The 15,689-nt window shown below is 36.7% G+C and overlaps 1 protein-coding gene and 1 long non-coding RNA gene across 13 annotated transcripts in view; one reads left to right on the top strand and one right to left on the bottom strand.

The window, feature by feature from the left end:
- LOC113444087 (uncharacterized) overlaps positions 1-10,451 on the top strand; it is a 65,530-nt gene extending 55,079 nt beyond the window's left edge. For all 4 annotated transcript variants that reach the window (XR_015741116.1, XR_015741118.1, XR_015741115.1 and 1 more), the window contains 4 exons: positions 3,174-3,337; positions 3,539-3,755; positions 6,127-6,999; positions 8,370-10,451. This is a non-coding gene — a long non-coding RNA (uncharacterized LOC113444087). The remainder of the gene's footprint in view (positions 1-3,173; positions 3,338-3,538; positions 3,756-6,126; positions 7,000-8,369) is intronic.
- Positions 1-15,689, bottom strand: part of CEP128 (centrosomal protein 128) — a 182,382-nt gene that overhangs the window by 115,449 nt on the left and 51,244 nt on the right. For all 9 annotated transcript variants that reach the window (XM_087922081.1, XM_087922080.1, XM_087922079.1 and 6 more), the window contains exons 14-15: positions 13,586-14,236; positions 10,621-10,785 (exon numbers count right to left, since the gene is read on the bottom strand). In XM_087922081.1, coding sequence (XP_087778207.1) covers positions 10,621-10,785; positions 13,586-14,236 — 816 coding nt within the window. The remainder of the gene's footprint in view (positions 1-10,620; positions 10,786-13,585; positions 14,237-15,689) is intronic.

Below are 15,689 nucleotides of genomic sequence, written 5' to 3' on the forward strand. Positions count from 1 at the left end.
ACTATACCTGATGTCACAGCAAGAAATTCTTTCCTAAAGGGGGCAAGCCTGTTTGCAAGGCTTAAGTTACCCACTCCCCTTTTAAATATTGTAATTATTATTATGGTTTGCTGCAGTCAGCCAGATGTTTAGACTGGATTTGGCATTTTTATCCACCAATTGAACCCTTCACAAGGAACAGGCAGATATTATTTGATGGTGTTAAAAGCATCATTGCAGTATATAAGCTGTTCCAAGTAAAGCTGCATTTTGCAGCTGACTGATGGTGATTGTGTCAATGCCAATAGTGTTCAAGTGGTATTTTTGCTTTCTTTTGCCACAATTGTTCTACTTCTATTTGCAGATGTTTGCATTTTGTGATTTTCTCCAATTCCTTCTCTTCTGTTCTGTTTTCTTCAGGTACTACCATCTCCCCTATCCACATTTCTGATTTTGCTTATCAACATTTGCAAAGTCTGAAGTGTTTCTGTGGCAGTTGTTTGTCCATTTGAATCCTAAAACCCAGAGCACCTTAGCTTCTTCATTTTCTATTAAGTTGTCTATGTGTTGTGGTCCCACCAGTTCTTGGTTGCAAGTAAGTGGTATTGTTTGCAGATTATTAAATCATGAAAACAAATATATGTAATGTTGCAGGATCCAATCTGGGGCAGCCACTGGAACCAGAGGCTTTTTCTGAACTTTCAGACTCGTGCTAGAGCCCATCCTCGGGGAACTTCTCTCTAAAAGATTTTTAAACGCACTGTTGTTGCTACTTTGTCATGTTTTTTGTAGTGAAGGTGTCTGTGTGAACATCTTGAGCAGCTAACTAGGCAGTCTCTTCTATCTTTGTATTTTCGGTCTCTTCTATCTTCTCAATTCTGACTTGGTATGTATTTTTTTTTAGGCTTGGTTTTGTTTAGCTCTCTGTCTCTATCTTCATTTTCCTGCTTTGAGACATTGCCACGTCTTCTTGCTATTTGCTTAGCCTGCTATTTTTAACATACTCGCCAATTCATACTTTGTCTTATCATTTCTCTTTTCTATTCATTCAGTTGTTCTTGTAGAGCAGTTTGGTCTTTCCAGTACTCAGTAAGCATTTATGATGTACTAACTTCAGTGCACTTCTTCACTGACCTTCAGATATTCTTTCAATGCCCTTTCTTCTTCAACTGTCCAGTGTGCTTGCAACATTCCACACCCACCTACCCTGTTTCTCCAACAATATGGCCTCCCCCAATAGGAAGTCCCAGCATGTTTTATAGGCATGAAATGAAATTAAGCCCCTCCCCCTAAATTAAGGCCTATATTAAAACATGCGAAATGGGGGGGGGAGAATGGTGGGGGGGCTTGCTGTTAGGAAGTACTTTTGTTGCACACCTGGATATGGTGCTGCCTGCGTTGACCCTGATACAAAGTGCCCCACCAACGCCGAGGTCAACATCCAAGCCGTCACCGCTCGCCTGCCCGAAGATGCAAGGGGGGGAAATTAAGTCCCCCCGAAAAGACGGCCTAGCCATTTTTGGGGGGCTCAAAAATAAATAAATAAGACCCAACCTTATTATATGAGAAACACAGTATTTTCCTTGTGTCACCCAACATTGCTGTGCTAATGAAGATCCTGCTTCAATGTCATTATTTTTTTGGTTTTTGTATCCTGAGCTTTTCATTCTCTTTGGGTCAAGTTCAGTATTCTAGTTGTGTATCTAATGACTGGAACTTCCCAGGTGTTCATTATCTTGATGGTATTTCATTCACTGAGTTAGCTTTTTAAGATCTTCACTCTGAAACATATTCACTTCTAACCTTCTTAATTTTAGTATGCTTGATATGTCAGCTTATGAATGCCCCAGGTATTTGTAGTTATTTTCTTCATCCAACCCTTGATGTTGAAGGGCATCTTAATTCCTTCAATTTTCACTATTTTTCCCATATTAGAGGTGAGGATGGCACATTTGTCGAGTCCAAACTCCATTGCAATATTTTGGCTATACGGACAGTGTTGAGTAGTGATTCTGTTTCAGATGATATTTTCCATACAACTTCAGATCATCCATACAAAGGAGATGGGATACCACAATTGACAGATGTTTTTGATGTTTGAGAGCTACGTCCAGACTTGTTCAGTATTGTTGACAGAGGTATCAGTGCAATGAGAAACTGTAGTAGTGAGTCTTCTCTGCTGTTTGAGCAGTTTCCTTTTTGCTAGGTGAAAAGACCTTGTTTTTAACTAAATGATGTAGGACTGTATTAGGTACTATATCAATTACAAATTTGAAAGTTATTAGTGGGCAGGTAATTGGCCTTTAGTTATCTGGTACTGCCTCTTTTGTAGGATGTTTCATTATCTATTAGGTTTTGTTATTATGGAACGTTTGTAAAAAGTATCATGTGCCAGTAATGAAAAATTGATGGGAACAAAGAATTGAAAAAGCAAGTTAAAATATCGTGCAATTTTCAAATACAACTTGATAAAAGTCTTGGCTCATAACAGACCATATTTAACTGGATAATTAATGTGATAATTCTAGGAGAAAATATATAATACAAGAAATTGGGGGAGTCACAAAGTATGAAGATCTGAAAAACTAAAAAATGAATCATTATGGCATAAACCAGCAGTAGTGATCCGAGGGATTATGGGCAAATTGGGTGCATATTGACAAAATTTCCATCTATCGATTGCAAAAGGCCAAACTGCTTGGATCCATACTTAAACTACATTGATACATTACAACATCCTAGGATCTTAGGAAGAAATTGGTGTACTATATATGAAGACCCTTTAAGGAACTGACAGCTGTGATTTTACATTTTTTCTACAATAATAATAATAAGCCAACCTCTTTCAAACAGCTGTTAAGAGTGTGTATGTGTATGTGTGTAGGCTAAACTTTATGGAGGTGGGACATTATGAAAAATATTGTTACATGTTTGATGCAAAATATAATATAGTATTTTCAGTTCTGGACTGCGCCTGGAAGATCATGATTCAGTTCCCCACTTGACCTGGAACTGTCTAATTTTGGATTAATCATTTTATCTATGCCAAAACTCTCTCACAGGATTATTATTGTGAGGACAGACACTGTTTAAACTCCTCTGAGATTTTAATATGAATTCAAAAACCAAAAATCAGATTAGTAGAGCAAAAGAAATATCCTGATCTACTTACTGCAATCTATCTGTCTGTTCAGTTATAGGTGGCATATCCAAGATTTCAAAGAGTTTCAGGCAGTGCCAGACAGCACTAATTCTTGTTACTCTCATCATGGAAATTAAGCAGCAATAGTAGCTGCTCATCTGATAGCAATTAGAAAGTTCCTGACAGCTATTTTTATTTGGAGTATGACAAACAAAGGTAAGAAAATTAAATACACTTTGTCTCTTTTTAAGTATACCGTGGAATTCTAGCTCATTTCCCCCTTTAAAGCAAGAAGAAACAGAATAAGAAGCATAAACTATAATTTCAATATAATTCCAGCTAATTCCACAAAAGCTGAGAATCTCTTGGTAGAGCAACACTAAAATCCTGTATTTCTGATTTGATTTTATGGATCAGGTCTCCAGGGATTATGAAATAAAAGGGAGAAGCAGGAAGGAGAGAAGAGCAGTATAGAAGAAACAATAGCAAGATAATGGTTGATGGTTTCTTTGTAATTTGGACACACTGTCACTTCTTATTTATGTATCAACTGGCTCTGCACTATGAAGTCTGTGCTGGAATAGACTAAAGAAGGATTCTTTCTCTCCTGTTTATCACATAGAAATTATCAAAGGTCAGATAACACTTTCTTTCATAGTCTAACTCCAAATGTGTGTATGTATATGTGAATGTGTGTATGTGAAGGCACTTATTATTGTTTCAAACATTTTGGAAAACCAAAGTGTAACCTTACAGAGATATAATACATGAAGGATTGTGCGCAACATTTTACACAAAAAATTGGCACATTAACTACTTAATCTTTTGCACAATGCAGTCAGATTGTACATTTAACTTCATTGCTTTCCACATGACTTTTAGCAATTCCTGAACTAAAATGCCTCCAAGTTTCAATAGTAGAAAGCTGTTATTTTATAAGTGCTAAAAACATTATTAGCACAGGTTGTTGAAAACCACTTTACAAGTCTGCAGAAAGTCTACAATACTAATTACAGAAATTCCTTATAACTCCAGCATTGTAGTCACAATTTCCACATGTTTGGGTGTAAATTATTTTCAAAACTGACTTTTCAAATAAATTGATTCCTCATGGTTAAGAAATTGGGGGCGGGGGAGGGGGGGATGCTATTGAAAATCTTTCTATATCATGTAGAATCATTATGAGTTGATCAGCCTTCATGAATTTGGCAAATCGAACATCCAGTAAAGCATGCTTATGCATCTAAGTAAGCCAGGTTTGCAATAAAGCATTTACTTAGCTACCTATGGCAGGTAGACACAATGCCATTGCAGATCTAAAAGCCACTAGACTCCACTGTGCTTTTTCCACCTGGGAAACACTGACAAGTCATGACTGTTATCAAGGTATCTACATTTTTCCATAGTTTATATGAATTATTTCTTGTGTAGTATAGTTTAAGATGGATTTCCTTCTCTGAAGAAAAACATCCCAGGAAATAAGTAGAAACATATAGGATGGAGCACTGCTGAAGCAGTACTGTACCTATAAGGAACTCTGATTAACCCTGATTGGTTTGGATTCAATCAAGTTATTTTTTGAATAGTTTAGTAAATGTTTCAAATTTAGGGATTTTCTTCTCAAAGTCAAGGATTTTCTTCCATCATAACCAAAAACTTGGTTATTAAAGAGTTAATATTTATAAATTAAATATGAGAGGCATGAAGGCATACAGAGGTGAATAGAACCAAAGTTGAATTCCAGAAAGGCATGAAAACAAGGTGAAAAGGATGAAATTAAGACAGTCTGCTGCCTTGAAGATTTCTAGAAGATACTAATTTTAAATGAAATAGGTGACCAGAAAACACAGAAGTAGACAGAGAGAGTCATTTAGTTGACATGGCTGGTATTGAAATTTAATTGATTAATAAATTCCCATCAAGCTCTCTTACTTTAAGCTACTATTATATTTACAGAATTTAGTGCACTAGTGGTTCAGAGTTAAGCTGGCATTTTAGTACAAAGGAAAGTTGAGCCAGAATGGACACAGTTGACATCATGAAATAAACAAGTTAGCAAAGAGCCAACGTAATCTACACAGTCTTTAGTCAGCAAAAGTAACAGTTATTCTAGGGAAGACAGGATGGAAATAATTGTTATTGCCATTTACTGTAGTTTGCACTTCTAGCTTTCAAAATTGGCAAAATAAATATACAGTCACTGGAGCTCTCTGTAAATTCTTCCATCCAGCAAATAAGCAGAACCCACAGAACAGCTCATATCCAATATCTGAAGATTTATTCCAAAGCAAAATTGTTTAATTTTACACTTCAGTGCTACAGTTCTTTCTCAGTTTTTGCCTAACATAAACATCTCACTCACAACAGTTTAGTTTAAAGCATCAATATATGTTGGGCAGAAGAGATTGAAGAATTATATACAGAGCATTCCTATATTTGAATTTTGTCCATTAGGAAGACAGGATTTCTGCAATCACTTGATACAAGAGGAGAATAATGAGGATAAACTGGAGGGAATGATCTACATTTAGCCAAAATCCTTAGTTTTCCAGGGCTAATACTAGCTCAAGAGTTGGTAAGAACCTGACTCAGAGATTTCAAAGGCATTAAAACAAAAACATCTTTCCTGAGTTTCAGAATATTTCAGAGCAGAATATCTGCTGAAATTTAAACTTCGACAGCAACTTGATGCTATTTTAAACTCTCAAAATGTACTGCTTGATACATCACTTAGGGATGTTGCACTAGGGAAGTTAACTGGTATTGTGGCACAGAGAAAAACCACCTCCTGCTAGAAAATTCTGCAACTTGTTGCTCCCACTAATAAAGCTGTACAGGGAGAGGTTCAAAGGAGTGCAATTGTCATCTATGGAAGTAGCGATAGTATTACTGCAAATAAGCTAAGACCATCCCCTCTCAATGCCTTTGTTAAAGTGTCATTATTGTTGGGATCAAGCTGCTTTGGCATTTTTAAGAATGAAAAATCTTTTTCATCTTTTTTACAGATCACATCAAATCAATAAAGCTGTGGGAAATGAGCAAGAGTTGGCAGCCCTATTGAGAGAAGGAGAGACTTAGTTTTTCTAAAGCATAACACTTTGGTTAAGCCTTGATACATGTTCTAAATTCAGCTCTACGATCTTTGTACTAGCATAACACTATGCCCACAAATGACTAGAATCAATAGCATAAGCTAACATCTCCTAACAGCTTTCAAAAAAAAGCATACCCTTTCTTGTCCCTACAAACAAACTACAGTACCTAAAAAAATGCCAGGTAACTCAATAGCTTATCACAGCACATCATCAGGTGCATCAAGTTCCAACACAAAGCCTCTCATATGAGCATGTTAAAGCCCAAGCAGAGATAAAAAGTAGAATCATTTCAGAATGGATCAGTTCCAAGGTCAATAACAAACCCAGTATCTCCTGCTGGATCATTCTGAAGCTCCAGTTAGTCTACAACCTGTTTCCCACAATAGTCAGTTGTTTCCAGCAAGCTAAAACAGGAACTGTGTTCTTCTACGGCATCTCTCAATATTGATATCTAAGGCCATACTTCCTTGAAGTTTTGATATTTCATATGTCTTGATATTTCATTTGTTATGACCAGCTAATTACCATATGTGATTATCTAATGGCATCCCTCAGCTAATAGAAATTGTGATCCATTGGTGACTTACATCCATAATAATGGGAGAGGATTTCATTTTAAATGTATCTCTTCTTTGTAGGAATTGTGTACTAATTTTCCATATCTTTCTAAAGTGTATCTAGCCTTATAAGTCACAGGATCATAGTCCATCTGCTGAAGAATTATTGCATCTTCAAGTACTATTTTTTTTTAAAAAAACTACCATCACCAATAGTGTTATAAAGGTAAATATAGAAAAGAATAGCTTTATATAACTTTTTTCTTTATTTCTTTATTATATTTTTACTTTTTTTCTTTTTCTTTGCAACTTTTACCCTTTCTATTCTCTTTAATTTGTATTAGATATTACTATTATAAATAAACACACACACACATACATACACACACTTAGACAACCATATGAAAGCCCACACTTTCTGGGAAACATTTTTTCCATCCATTCCAAATATATTTTCACTTACTTGAGTATAAGCAAAAGTTGTCAAGACCACCTTGATCATAAATTTTAAATTTTATTAGCTTGCACTATTGTTGGGATCAGAACCCCTCCCGAAATGTTGCACACTGTGGGATTTCAAAAAAGTACATACATACGACATGTGAGATATTTCGTAAAAGAAAATGGAATTTTGATGATGGCATATCAACCTGTGGCTTTTTTAGCAATTTTCAGATGATGGATTATAAATAAATTGAAGTTATATGTAACAGGCAATTGTTGATAATCTCAACATATTTGACAACAAATGCAGAAAAAGACAATAAATAAAGGAGAATATATACAGTTCATGGTTGAACTGTGAAGTTCTTGATGTCTTTTGAGTTTGGTTGTTTGCTAGCAGATGTTTCATTATCCAACAAACCAACATCCTGGTTAATGATACCTAGTTAAGTGATAAACTTTATTTAATAAATAAATTTATATAGCTTCCCAATTCACACATGATAACTTGCAAACAACCAAGCTCAGAGAAATGGAAATGTAGGTCATTTCTACTATTGAAATTCCCCGCCTACATTGGGATCATCACATGGCCACTTTGAGTTCATTTTGTAACACTGAAATCTGCCCATATTGAAGATAACTGTCCTCTGGTATTGCAGTAGGAAAAAAATCGCTGCGAATTATTTAATGTTCCTCATATAATACTATGCAATGATTTTATTTGTACATTGCCTTTATTTTACAAAAGAAGGCCAAGATGGGATGCGGAGTAGGAGGATAAACTCCAAAGATGTTCATTTACATAGTTTTAGATTAGGTCAAAGGTTCATTTTCTCACCACCTCCTAGGGATACAAAGAAAACATATTTAATAAATAAATCACAAAAAAAGCTCCCAAGGAAATGAAAACCAGAATGCAGTCCTCTGATCAAGTTCTCAAAAATGAATCCTTGTTTGACATTTTCTCATTTGATCTTTTTTTTCCTTTTGACATTATAAAGAGTTAGCTTTGAGCAGCTGCTCTGCTCTGATCCAAAGAACACAATAGTAAGAATCCAATCATGGGTCTATTTTACCCAGGGAAATATTTTGATTTGGTAGAAGTAGACTCTGTGCTCTCTTATTCTCTCTTTAATTATATCCATGCAGGAAGAAGAGTCATTAGAAAACCTGTCATCAGAAAGTGCAAATCCAAACACAGCTTGGCCTGGACAGTCTTTGGAATTTGCTGGAATGTTCTAGTACTTTTATTTATGAGCCAAATGTTTAAGCAACGTTGTAGTTGTGTAACCGACTGGAAAACATGGAAAACCATTTGTAATTTCCTATGGGATGCTATATCCAAGTTCTTCAAATTACAGGATGAACCTACATTTTTATTTTTAAAAAGGGCAGAATGTTTTTGTTTCAAAGGTTTCACTGAAACATCACATTATAAGTTTGTCACGTCTTGGTAATAATCTTGAAACCTGTTAAATCCCTTTGCCTATTTCTATCACTTTCCACAGAATACTTAGTAAGAGTAAAGAATGTTTAACAAAGATGTTCAGTGTTGTAAGTTGAGCCCTCTCAGAAAACACCAAAAACATACTAAAAGAAAACAACTCAAAAGGTTTAAAAAAAAAACCCTGAAGACTATGCCAATGAACAACAGAGAAAAAGAATATGCCAATAAACAACAGAGAAACTATCCAAACTTGCAGTTTGCAAAGGAAGCTCCAATGGAAAACAAAATCCTGGAAAGGAAAATGTTGCTATGCAGTGGAGTTAGACAAAGGCAAACCAGATAAACTTTTTTTCCCATTATTTGTTTAGTAGACAGTAAAGTTAAGGGCATTGGAGTACATCAGTATTTGTCATAAAGTAATTAGGCCATTTTTGTATCTAACTATGGACACATGACAACAGAACTTTTCTTGTCAGTTCGAAACATTTTGCTGTTTATCCAAGTAGCTTCTTCAATCTGAAGAAAATGTTGACACATTTGTCAACATACATACATACTCTCACACTCTAATGTAAAACACTGCCTTTCCTTAATATAAAAATTGGTATATAGCTTTTCTCTTCCTTACCTACCCAGGCCCACCTAAATTATTACCAGTACAATTATCATTCAAATACATAAACAATGCACACTAGTAGGAAACACTTTCTTAGTTTTACTACCTGTTTTCAAAAGAGCTAGCAATACCTCTTACCTTACAGCAAAGCTATTCCTTTAAAAAAACAAAACACTTTTTCATTTTAAACTGGGACTGGAGTCACTATCAACAGGAAGGGAAAATATCGCACATTGAAACATTGGCATATGTTAAATCCTTTGTAGCTATGACAACTCAAATGTACTGATCTAAAGCAGATCACTTATTTTCTGAACTAAATTACTAATCAATACTTGATGGCATTTATTTCTTTTCCTATAGGCCTGATGGAATCAGTTCTGAATTTTTTGAATTCATAAATTACATGTTTATACTATTCTATCTCTTGCAACTCAAGGCAGTTTACAATTCTATCCTTTGATCTCCTATGACAGTATGCTGTGTAGTGATAACAAAATGTAATTTATTAATATCTATTAGGAATAAATAATCTGATCTGAAAAATACCGTTAGCTTATTCGATAGAGCATGGCACTCAATCACAAGGTTGTGGATTCAAATCCCATGTTGGGTGGCTGTAGTTTTTTACCCAGCTTGGTGCAGTGGTTAAGGTCCAGGTAGAACCCAGGCAATCATAAATTCTAGTCTTCCCTCTGTATCAACCCAACTTATCCCACAGGAATGTTGTTGTGGGGAAAACAGGGGGGTAGGAGCATTGTACTTGCTACCTTAAATTATAAAAAATAGGGTTGGCATATAAATATAATAATAAACAATAGCATTTCAGATAAATTTTGAACATTAAAATGCTGCTAGCAGTTAAGGGAATATCTATTTATAAACTCAAATCACTCCTAATAATATTTTACTTTTAGAAAAAAAAAAATTTTTTATCAGTGTATACTTGCTTTGGCAGAGCACAAGTTTGGAATTTAGTGTGCAGCATATCTGAAACTTTTTGGGCAGACTTCCATAAGAAATTTTGTCATGGCTCAACTATAGGACCTCAACTGTGGATCAATACTCAGAACTACAATATCAGAGTGTTTCATGTAATAGTCTGTTGTCGCCATCTTTATTATGCAGCAGTATATAACTAGATAAATAAATATCAAGTACAAAAAGACTTTGTGCCATGTTTTCTTTTTGCATTTGGAGAAAGTGGAAAAGTAAAATAAAAAGACTAAAAAGGTGGACATTTACATCATAAAAAAATAAATATTTCTTAAGTCTTAAATGTATTTTTTCTTTTGAACAGATACTGCTCTATTAAACAGCTCCATATTTTTTTTTACCTTTTCGTCTAATTCCTGTTTTAGTAAGTTGTATTTTCGCTTAATTTTTGCATTTTCTTCTTCCTTGTGGGTTAGCTCCGCTGTCAACTTATCACATTCGATTTTCATTTTTTCTACCTGGCGACGATGAGCTTTTACAAAATTTCTTTCTTCTGCAAGTTCTGACTAATGGAAGGAAGCCAGACAAGAAACGAAGGGTTCAGTATTTCATATTAATGGCACAGAAATTTAGAGGAAAATACTGGTTTAAACATTTCTTTTGTAGTCATTAGATGTTTCTTAATACGCAATAGATTCCCAGTTTTATTAAGGGAGGAAACAAGTTTATCCAGACAAGTAAGAGGGAAACTACAACTGTGGTAAAGAGAAAATATAGCATAAAAAGAAAAGCAAGTCTGAAATCAAACTGTAGCTCATTTTTTTCAAACTAAATCCCCATCTGGTTTATTTATTGTCAATACAATATTTACATAGTGAAAAAAATGTATTTTAATTCCATTCATTCCAATTTATCAAACATAAAGTACTAACATCAAGCATCAATCAAGAAATAACTGTTTATTTGAGATTTTATGTAATAATGCACAGCTTATACTGTTAGTACTAATCTGACCAGATGCTTTTCCCCAACATTTCCCATAAATGAATCAGACCAGAACAGGCAATGATGGGTCATGAAAGACAGCTTGGAATCACAACAGACAGCACAATGAAAATTCAATGTGAAAAGGGCAAATTCTGTGCTTTGGATCATTAGGAGAATTCAAATAGAACTATCAATATAACTACCTACATCTTTTAGTGTAGTAAAGCCCATGGAGAGATTATTAGAGTATTGATGACATATCTGAAGCAACTCCTCTATTGCAGAAATTTTATTACTTGAAATAAAGGAATGAAAAGGGACACTTAATAGCAATAGCACTTAGACTTAAAAACTGCTTCATAAGCTTTATTGCTTTACAGCCCTCTCAAAACGTTTTACAGAGTGAGCCTATTGCCCCTGACAATCTGGGTCCCCATTTTACCGACCTTGAAAGGATGGAAGGATGAGTCAACCTTGAGCCTGTCAGGATTGACTCCTGGAGGTGGGCAGAGTCAGCCTGCAATACTGCATTTTAACCACTGTATTACCATAGCTCCATAACAGAGTGACAATTTATGGTGCAGCTAACATGGAAAGGTTTTTTTTTTCTCCCTTTATCACAAATGTTACAACCTGAAGGTACACTTCTGTATATAACTAAAACTCTTGTTGTCATGATTTTTAACTGGGTAAAACAGTGCATCATGGGGAAATAATTTTTGAGCTAGGGTACCTCAAATGGGCTAACTTACAGAAAGTGTTCAAAATATACAACTCATGGCTCCATAGGATATGAAATTTGGGGAAGTTGTTACTACTTCAATGCTACTACTGCTCTGCTACTGGTGCTACAATCACATGATCTTCATTTTGAACATTTCATGACCATTTCCTAGCCAGTCTTACAATCCCTTGCTCCCTTCCTCACCCAGCAAGCAGCTACTTATCTGCCTAGTAGGAAGGCCAGGGAGAAGGAACAAGATGGAAGGAACACCTATGCCCTCTTTGCTACTCAAGCATGGGGTTCCTGCTTTATCCCATCCCTTCAAGTGTCTTCCCTGACCTATGTAGCATCTCCTGCACACCTTCATGAATCCTCCCCCCTCCCAAACCTAACCTGCATGGTACCTCTTGTGTACTGTCAAGCAACCCCAGGCACCCTTTTCAACATATGAACACACACACACACACACACACACACACACACACACACTATCCCCAACTGGCAGTGACTCTCAGACAACACATGTATTATTCTTGTCTCGCATCCCCCACATCCTTACTTGACCCTTACAGCATCTTATATAGTCCTATGAACCCTCACTCATCCTTTTTGATTCATACCACCCACACGCATACTCTCCTCAAACCACGTGGAACCTCTTGAACAACACCTATACCATTTCTGATCTACACCTCTGCGCATCTTTTTTCCTCCCCCATCCAGCAGTTTTCTACTGGATTCCCCACTGACTTTCTCCCTGGAAGCTTTCCAGAAGCAAAGTAAATGGGGAAGCCAGCAGGAGTTTGAGGGAGGGAGATGATGACAGAATGACAGGGAGAAAGAAAAGGAAGGAAGGGGAGGGAGGAAAATTTCTTACACTTCCTGCTAGCTTCCCACAAGGAAACTCATGAGGAAGTCAGCAGGAAGTCAGAAGTTGTTTCCGTTCCTACTGCTTCTTTTAACCCACCCATAGTCATTCTGCTTCTCTGTTCAGGTAAGGACAGATGTGAAATGACAGCCCAATGGGGCATTGATTGTCTAGTTTGAACTAAATGTAAGGATGTTCAGAACTGAACAGAGAGCTTTTTTTCAAACAGTACATAGTTAAATTAGAATTTGCTACTAGCAACTATAACAATGGTAGCCAATTTGGATATTTTTTAAACGGTATGGAAAGATTCATGGAGGAGTAATATACTGTGGCGACTAACATTGATGGTTTTTTATTATCTTCTTGCCTTAAATGCTGATTACTCAAAAGTGATTACGGAAAGAGGTCCAAATCTATATGTTTCCTAATGTATTCAATTGGTTACTGTGTAATACAGAATATTGAATTAATTGGGCCTGTGGCCTGATCCCACAACTCTTCTCTGTTCCCAATACTGCACCTTCCTTGTCTATAATTTTCAGATTATGATAACCATTCATCCAGTATTGCCTATACAGCTCTTTCTTTAAAGCAAAAAAATAAGTTAGACAATATTAAAAACACATAATTTTGGTAGAGTCAGAGTAAAATAATAGCCACATCAAATATTACTCAAAGTATCATACAATTTAGGCAACAATTCACCAGAACTTGGCTTGATTAAATCCCATCTATGCCGTACTATGCAATAATAATGACTATATGTTGACCATCTGAGAGATACCTTCAACATTCCAATGTGATTAGCTGCCTCCTCTTTTTCTTGGTTGAATAGCTTCAACATCTCTTGGACACGATTATCATATTTGGTTTTCCTTTGCTGCAATTCTGACTGAAGTTCTTCCAGCTCCTGCTTGTGGACATCTCTTTCCAGTTTCAATTGCTTATTGATTGTAGTCATCTCCTCCTGAACAGACTCTATTTGTTTCTGAAGTTCCAGCGCTGATTTTGCCATTTCTTTTTTGGATTTCTTCTCTTCTGCTACTTGATTGGCCAAGTCAGCCCGAACAGCGCTCAAGTTTTTTATAACCTCTTGCATCTCTGACAATCTTGCTTGATCCTTTTCATGGATCACATTCATATTTGCAAGTTCTTCCTCTAAATGCTGTTTTTCAGTTCTTATTTGAGTCTGTAGTAGGCTCTCCTTTTGCAGTTTGTTCTCAAGGTTATCCACAGTTTTTTTAACATCTCTGGTGTCTTGTTCAAGAGACATCTGCAAGGATCTAGCTTCACTGAGTTTCATTTCTTTACAGTGCAGCTCCTCTTCTTGTCTGGCCCTTTTCTCAAGAACATCTGTTAGTTCCTTTTGAAGATTTTCCATCTGGTGCATAGTTGAAAGGAGTTGGCTCTTCAATTCATCCTTTTCTTTAAGAACCTACAGTTCAAATGAAATAGAGCAGAGGTGAGTGGTCTAAGAATCTGTTATGGAAAGAAAAGGCACAAAATACCACTGTTCAAAATGAAAGGCAAATGATCAAAAAGAAAGAAAGATCAATGATCAAAAAAAGAGAAATGATCAGTGCATCACTGCATAAACATAGAAGCAAACTTCATGGGATTGTTACCTGCTTTTCATTATTCAAATATTCAAGCAACATTTTCATATTTGCATGCATACATATATACAAAGCCAGCATTTCCCAAATTCTGAAATGCCTATGTATGTATTTGATTCAGAATAGACCTTGAAGGTATACAGAAAGCTGATACGAAAACCAACTCTCACCCCCGGTCCATTCTGTTGTGTTATTACAGGGTATCAAACTCAAGGCCCCCGGGGTACTTAAATCTGGCTCACGGGGCCACCCTGGAAACAGCGAAAGACCATTCCACTTAGGCCAACCAGGCGCTGATCTACATACAACCTAGTGGCGGCCATTTTCACTGGCAGAGTGCTAGAGGAGGCTGTCGCAAGCGAAAACGAAGCTCAGGATGGGCACGGACAGTTCTCCTGAGTGATGTTTTTGCTGGTAGAATGCTAGCAAAACAAACTACTAGCAAAAGTGGCATTTGATCACAGGGCAAGGAGGCATTGAGAAATGTTTCCCCTTTTGCATTTGAGCATCCACGAAGGGATAGGAAAGGAGAAAGGGAAAGAGGAAAGACAAAAGGGAAGGAAAGATGGGAAGAGAGCAAGGACAGAAAAGAAAGAAAGAAAGAGGGGAGGGAGGAAGAAAGAAAGGGAAATGAAGAGGGAAGAAAAAGAAGAAAAGAGAAGGAAGGAAGGAAGGAAGGAAGGAAGGAAGGAAGGAAGGAAGGAAGGAAGGAGATTTTAATGAGAGGGAGAAAGGGTCTAAGGGAAGTCCTACCTTAGCACTTAACCATCAGCAGCCCTGCTGCCCTTTTTACATCCCCTTGTCTCCTCCTCCTGACCTGTCTTGGTGGTCTTCTATCCTATTGCTGAGGATGCTTCGGTTACAAAGCTGGGTCTCCTTGCATGGAGATAGAGTGGGCTCTGGACAGCCTGCACTGCCATCTGGGGGTCCTCTGCGTGGCCTGAGAGGGACAGCAAGGCTCCTCTGGAGGACAAGGTTGTAGCCATCTCCCTGGCCTTGCCTTCCTCTGCTGGAGACACTGGATCCCTCCCAGCCTACCACAGGTGCCCCCAACATAAGTGACATCGAGCTGGCTATGCCTACCCTGACCATGGTCACTAGGTCATGTCCACCACCATCAAACACAACCCTAATGCAGCCCTCAATGAATTTGAGTTTGACACCCCTATGTTATTAGAAGGATTAACTAGATTCTTCCCAATATTTATTTTTTTCAAAGTAAATATGTATCTCCTTTATAATCATTTCTTTTGCTGTTAAAAATAACCAAAC

The sequence above is a fragment of the Pseudonaja textilis genome, chromosome 1, assembly GCF_049901715.1.
Source record: "Pseudonaja textilis isolate UNSWEBS1 chromosome 1, rPseTex1.2, whole genome shotgun sequence".
In the NCBI taxonomy this organism is placed as follows: Eukaryota; Metazoa; Chordata; class Lepidosauria; order Squamata; family Elapidae; genus Pseudonaja; species Pseudonaja textilis.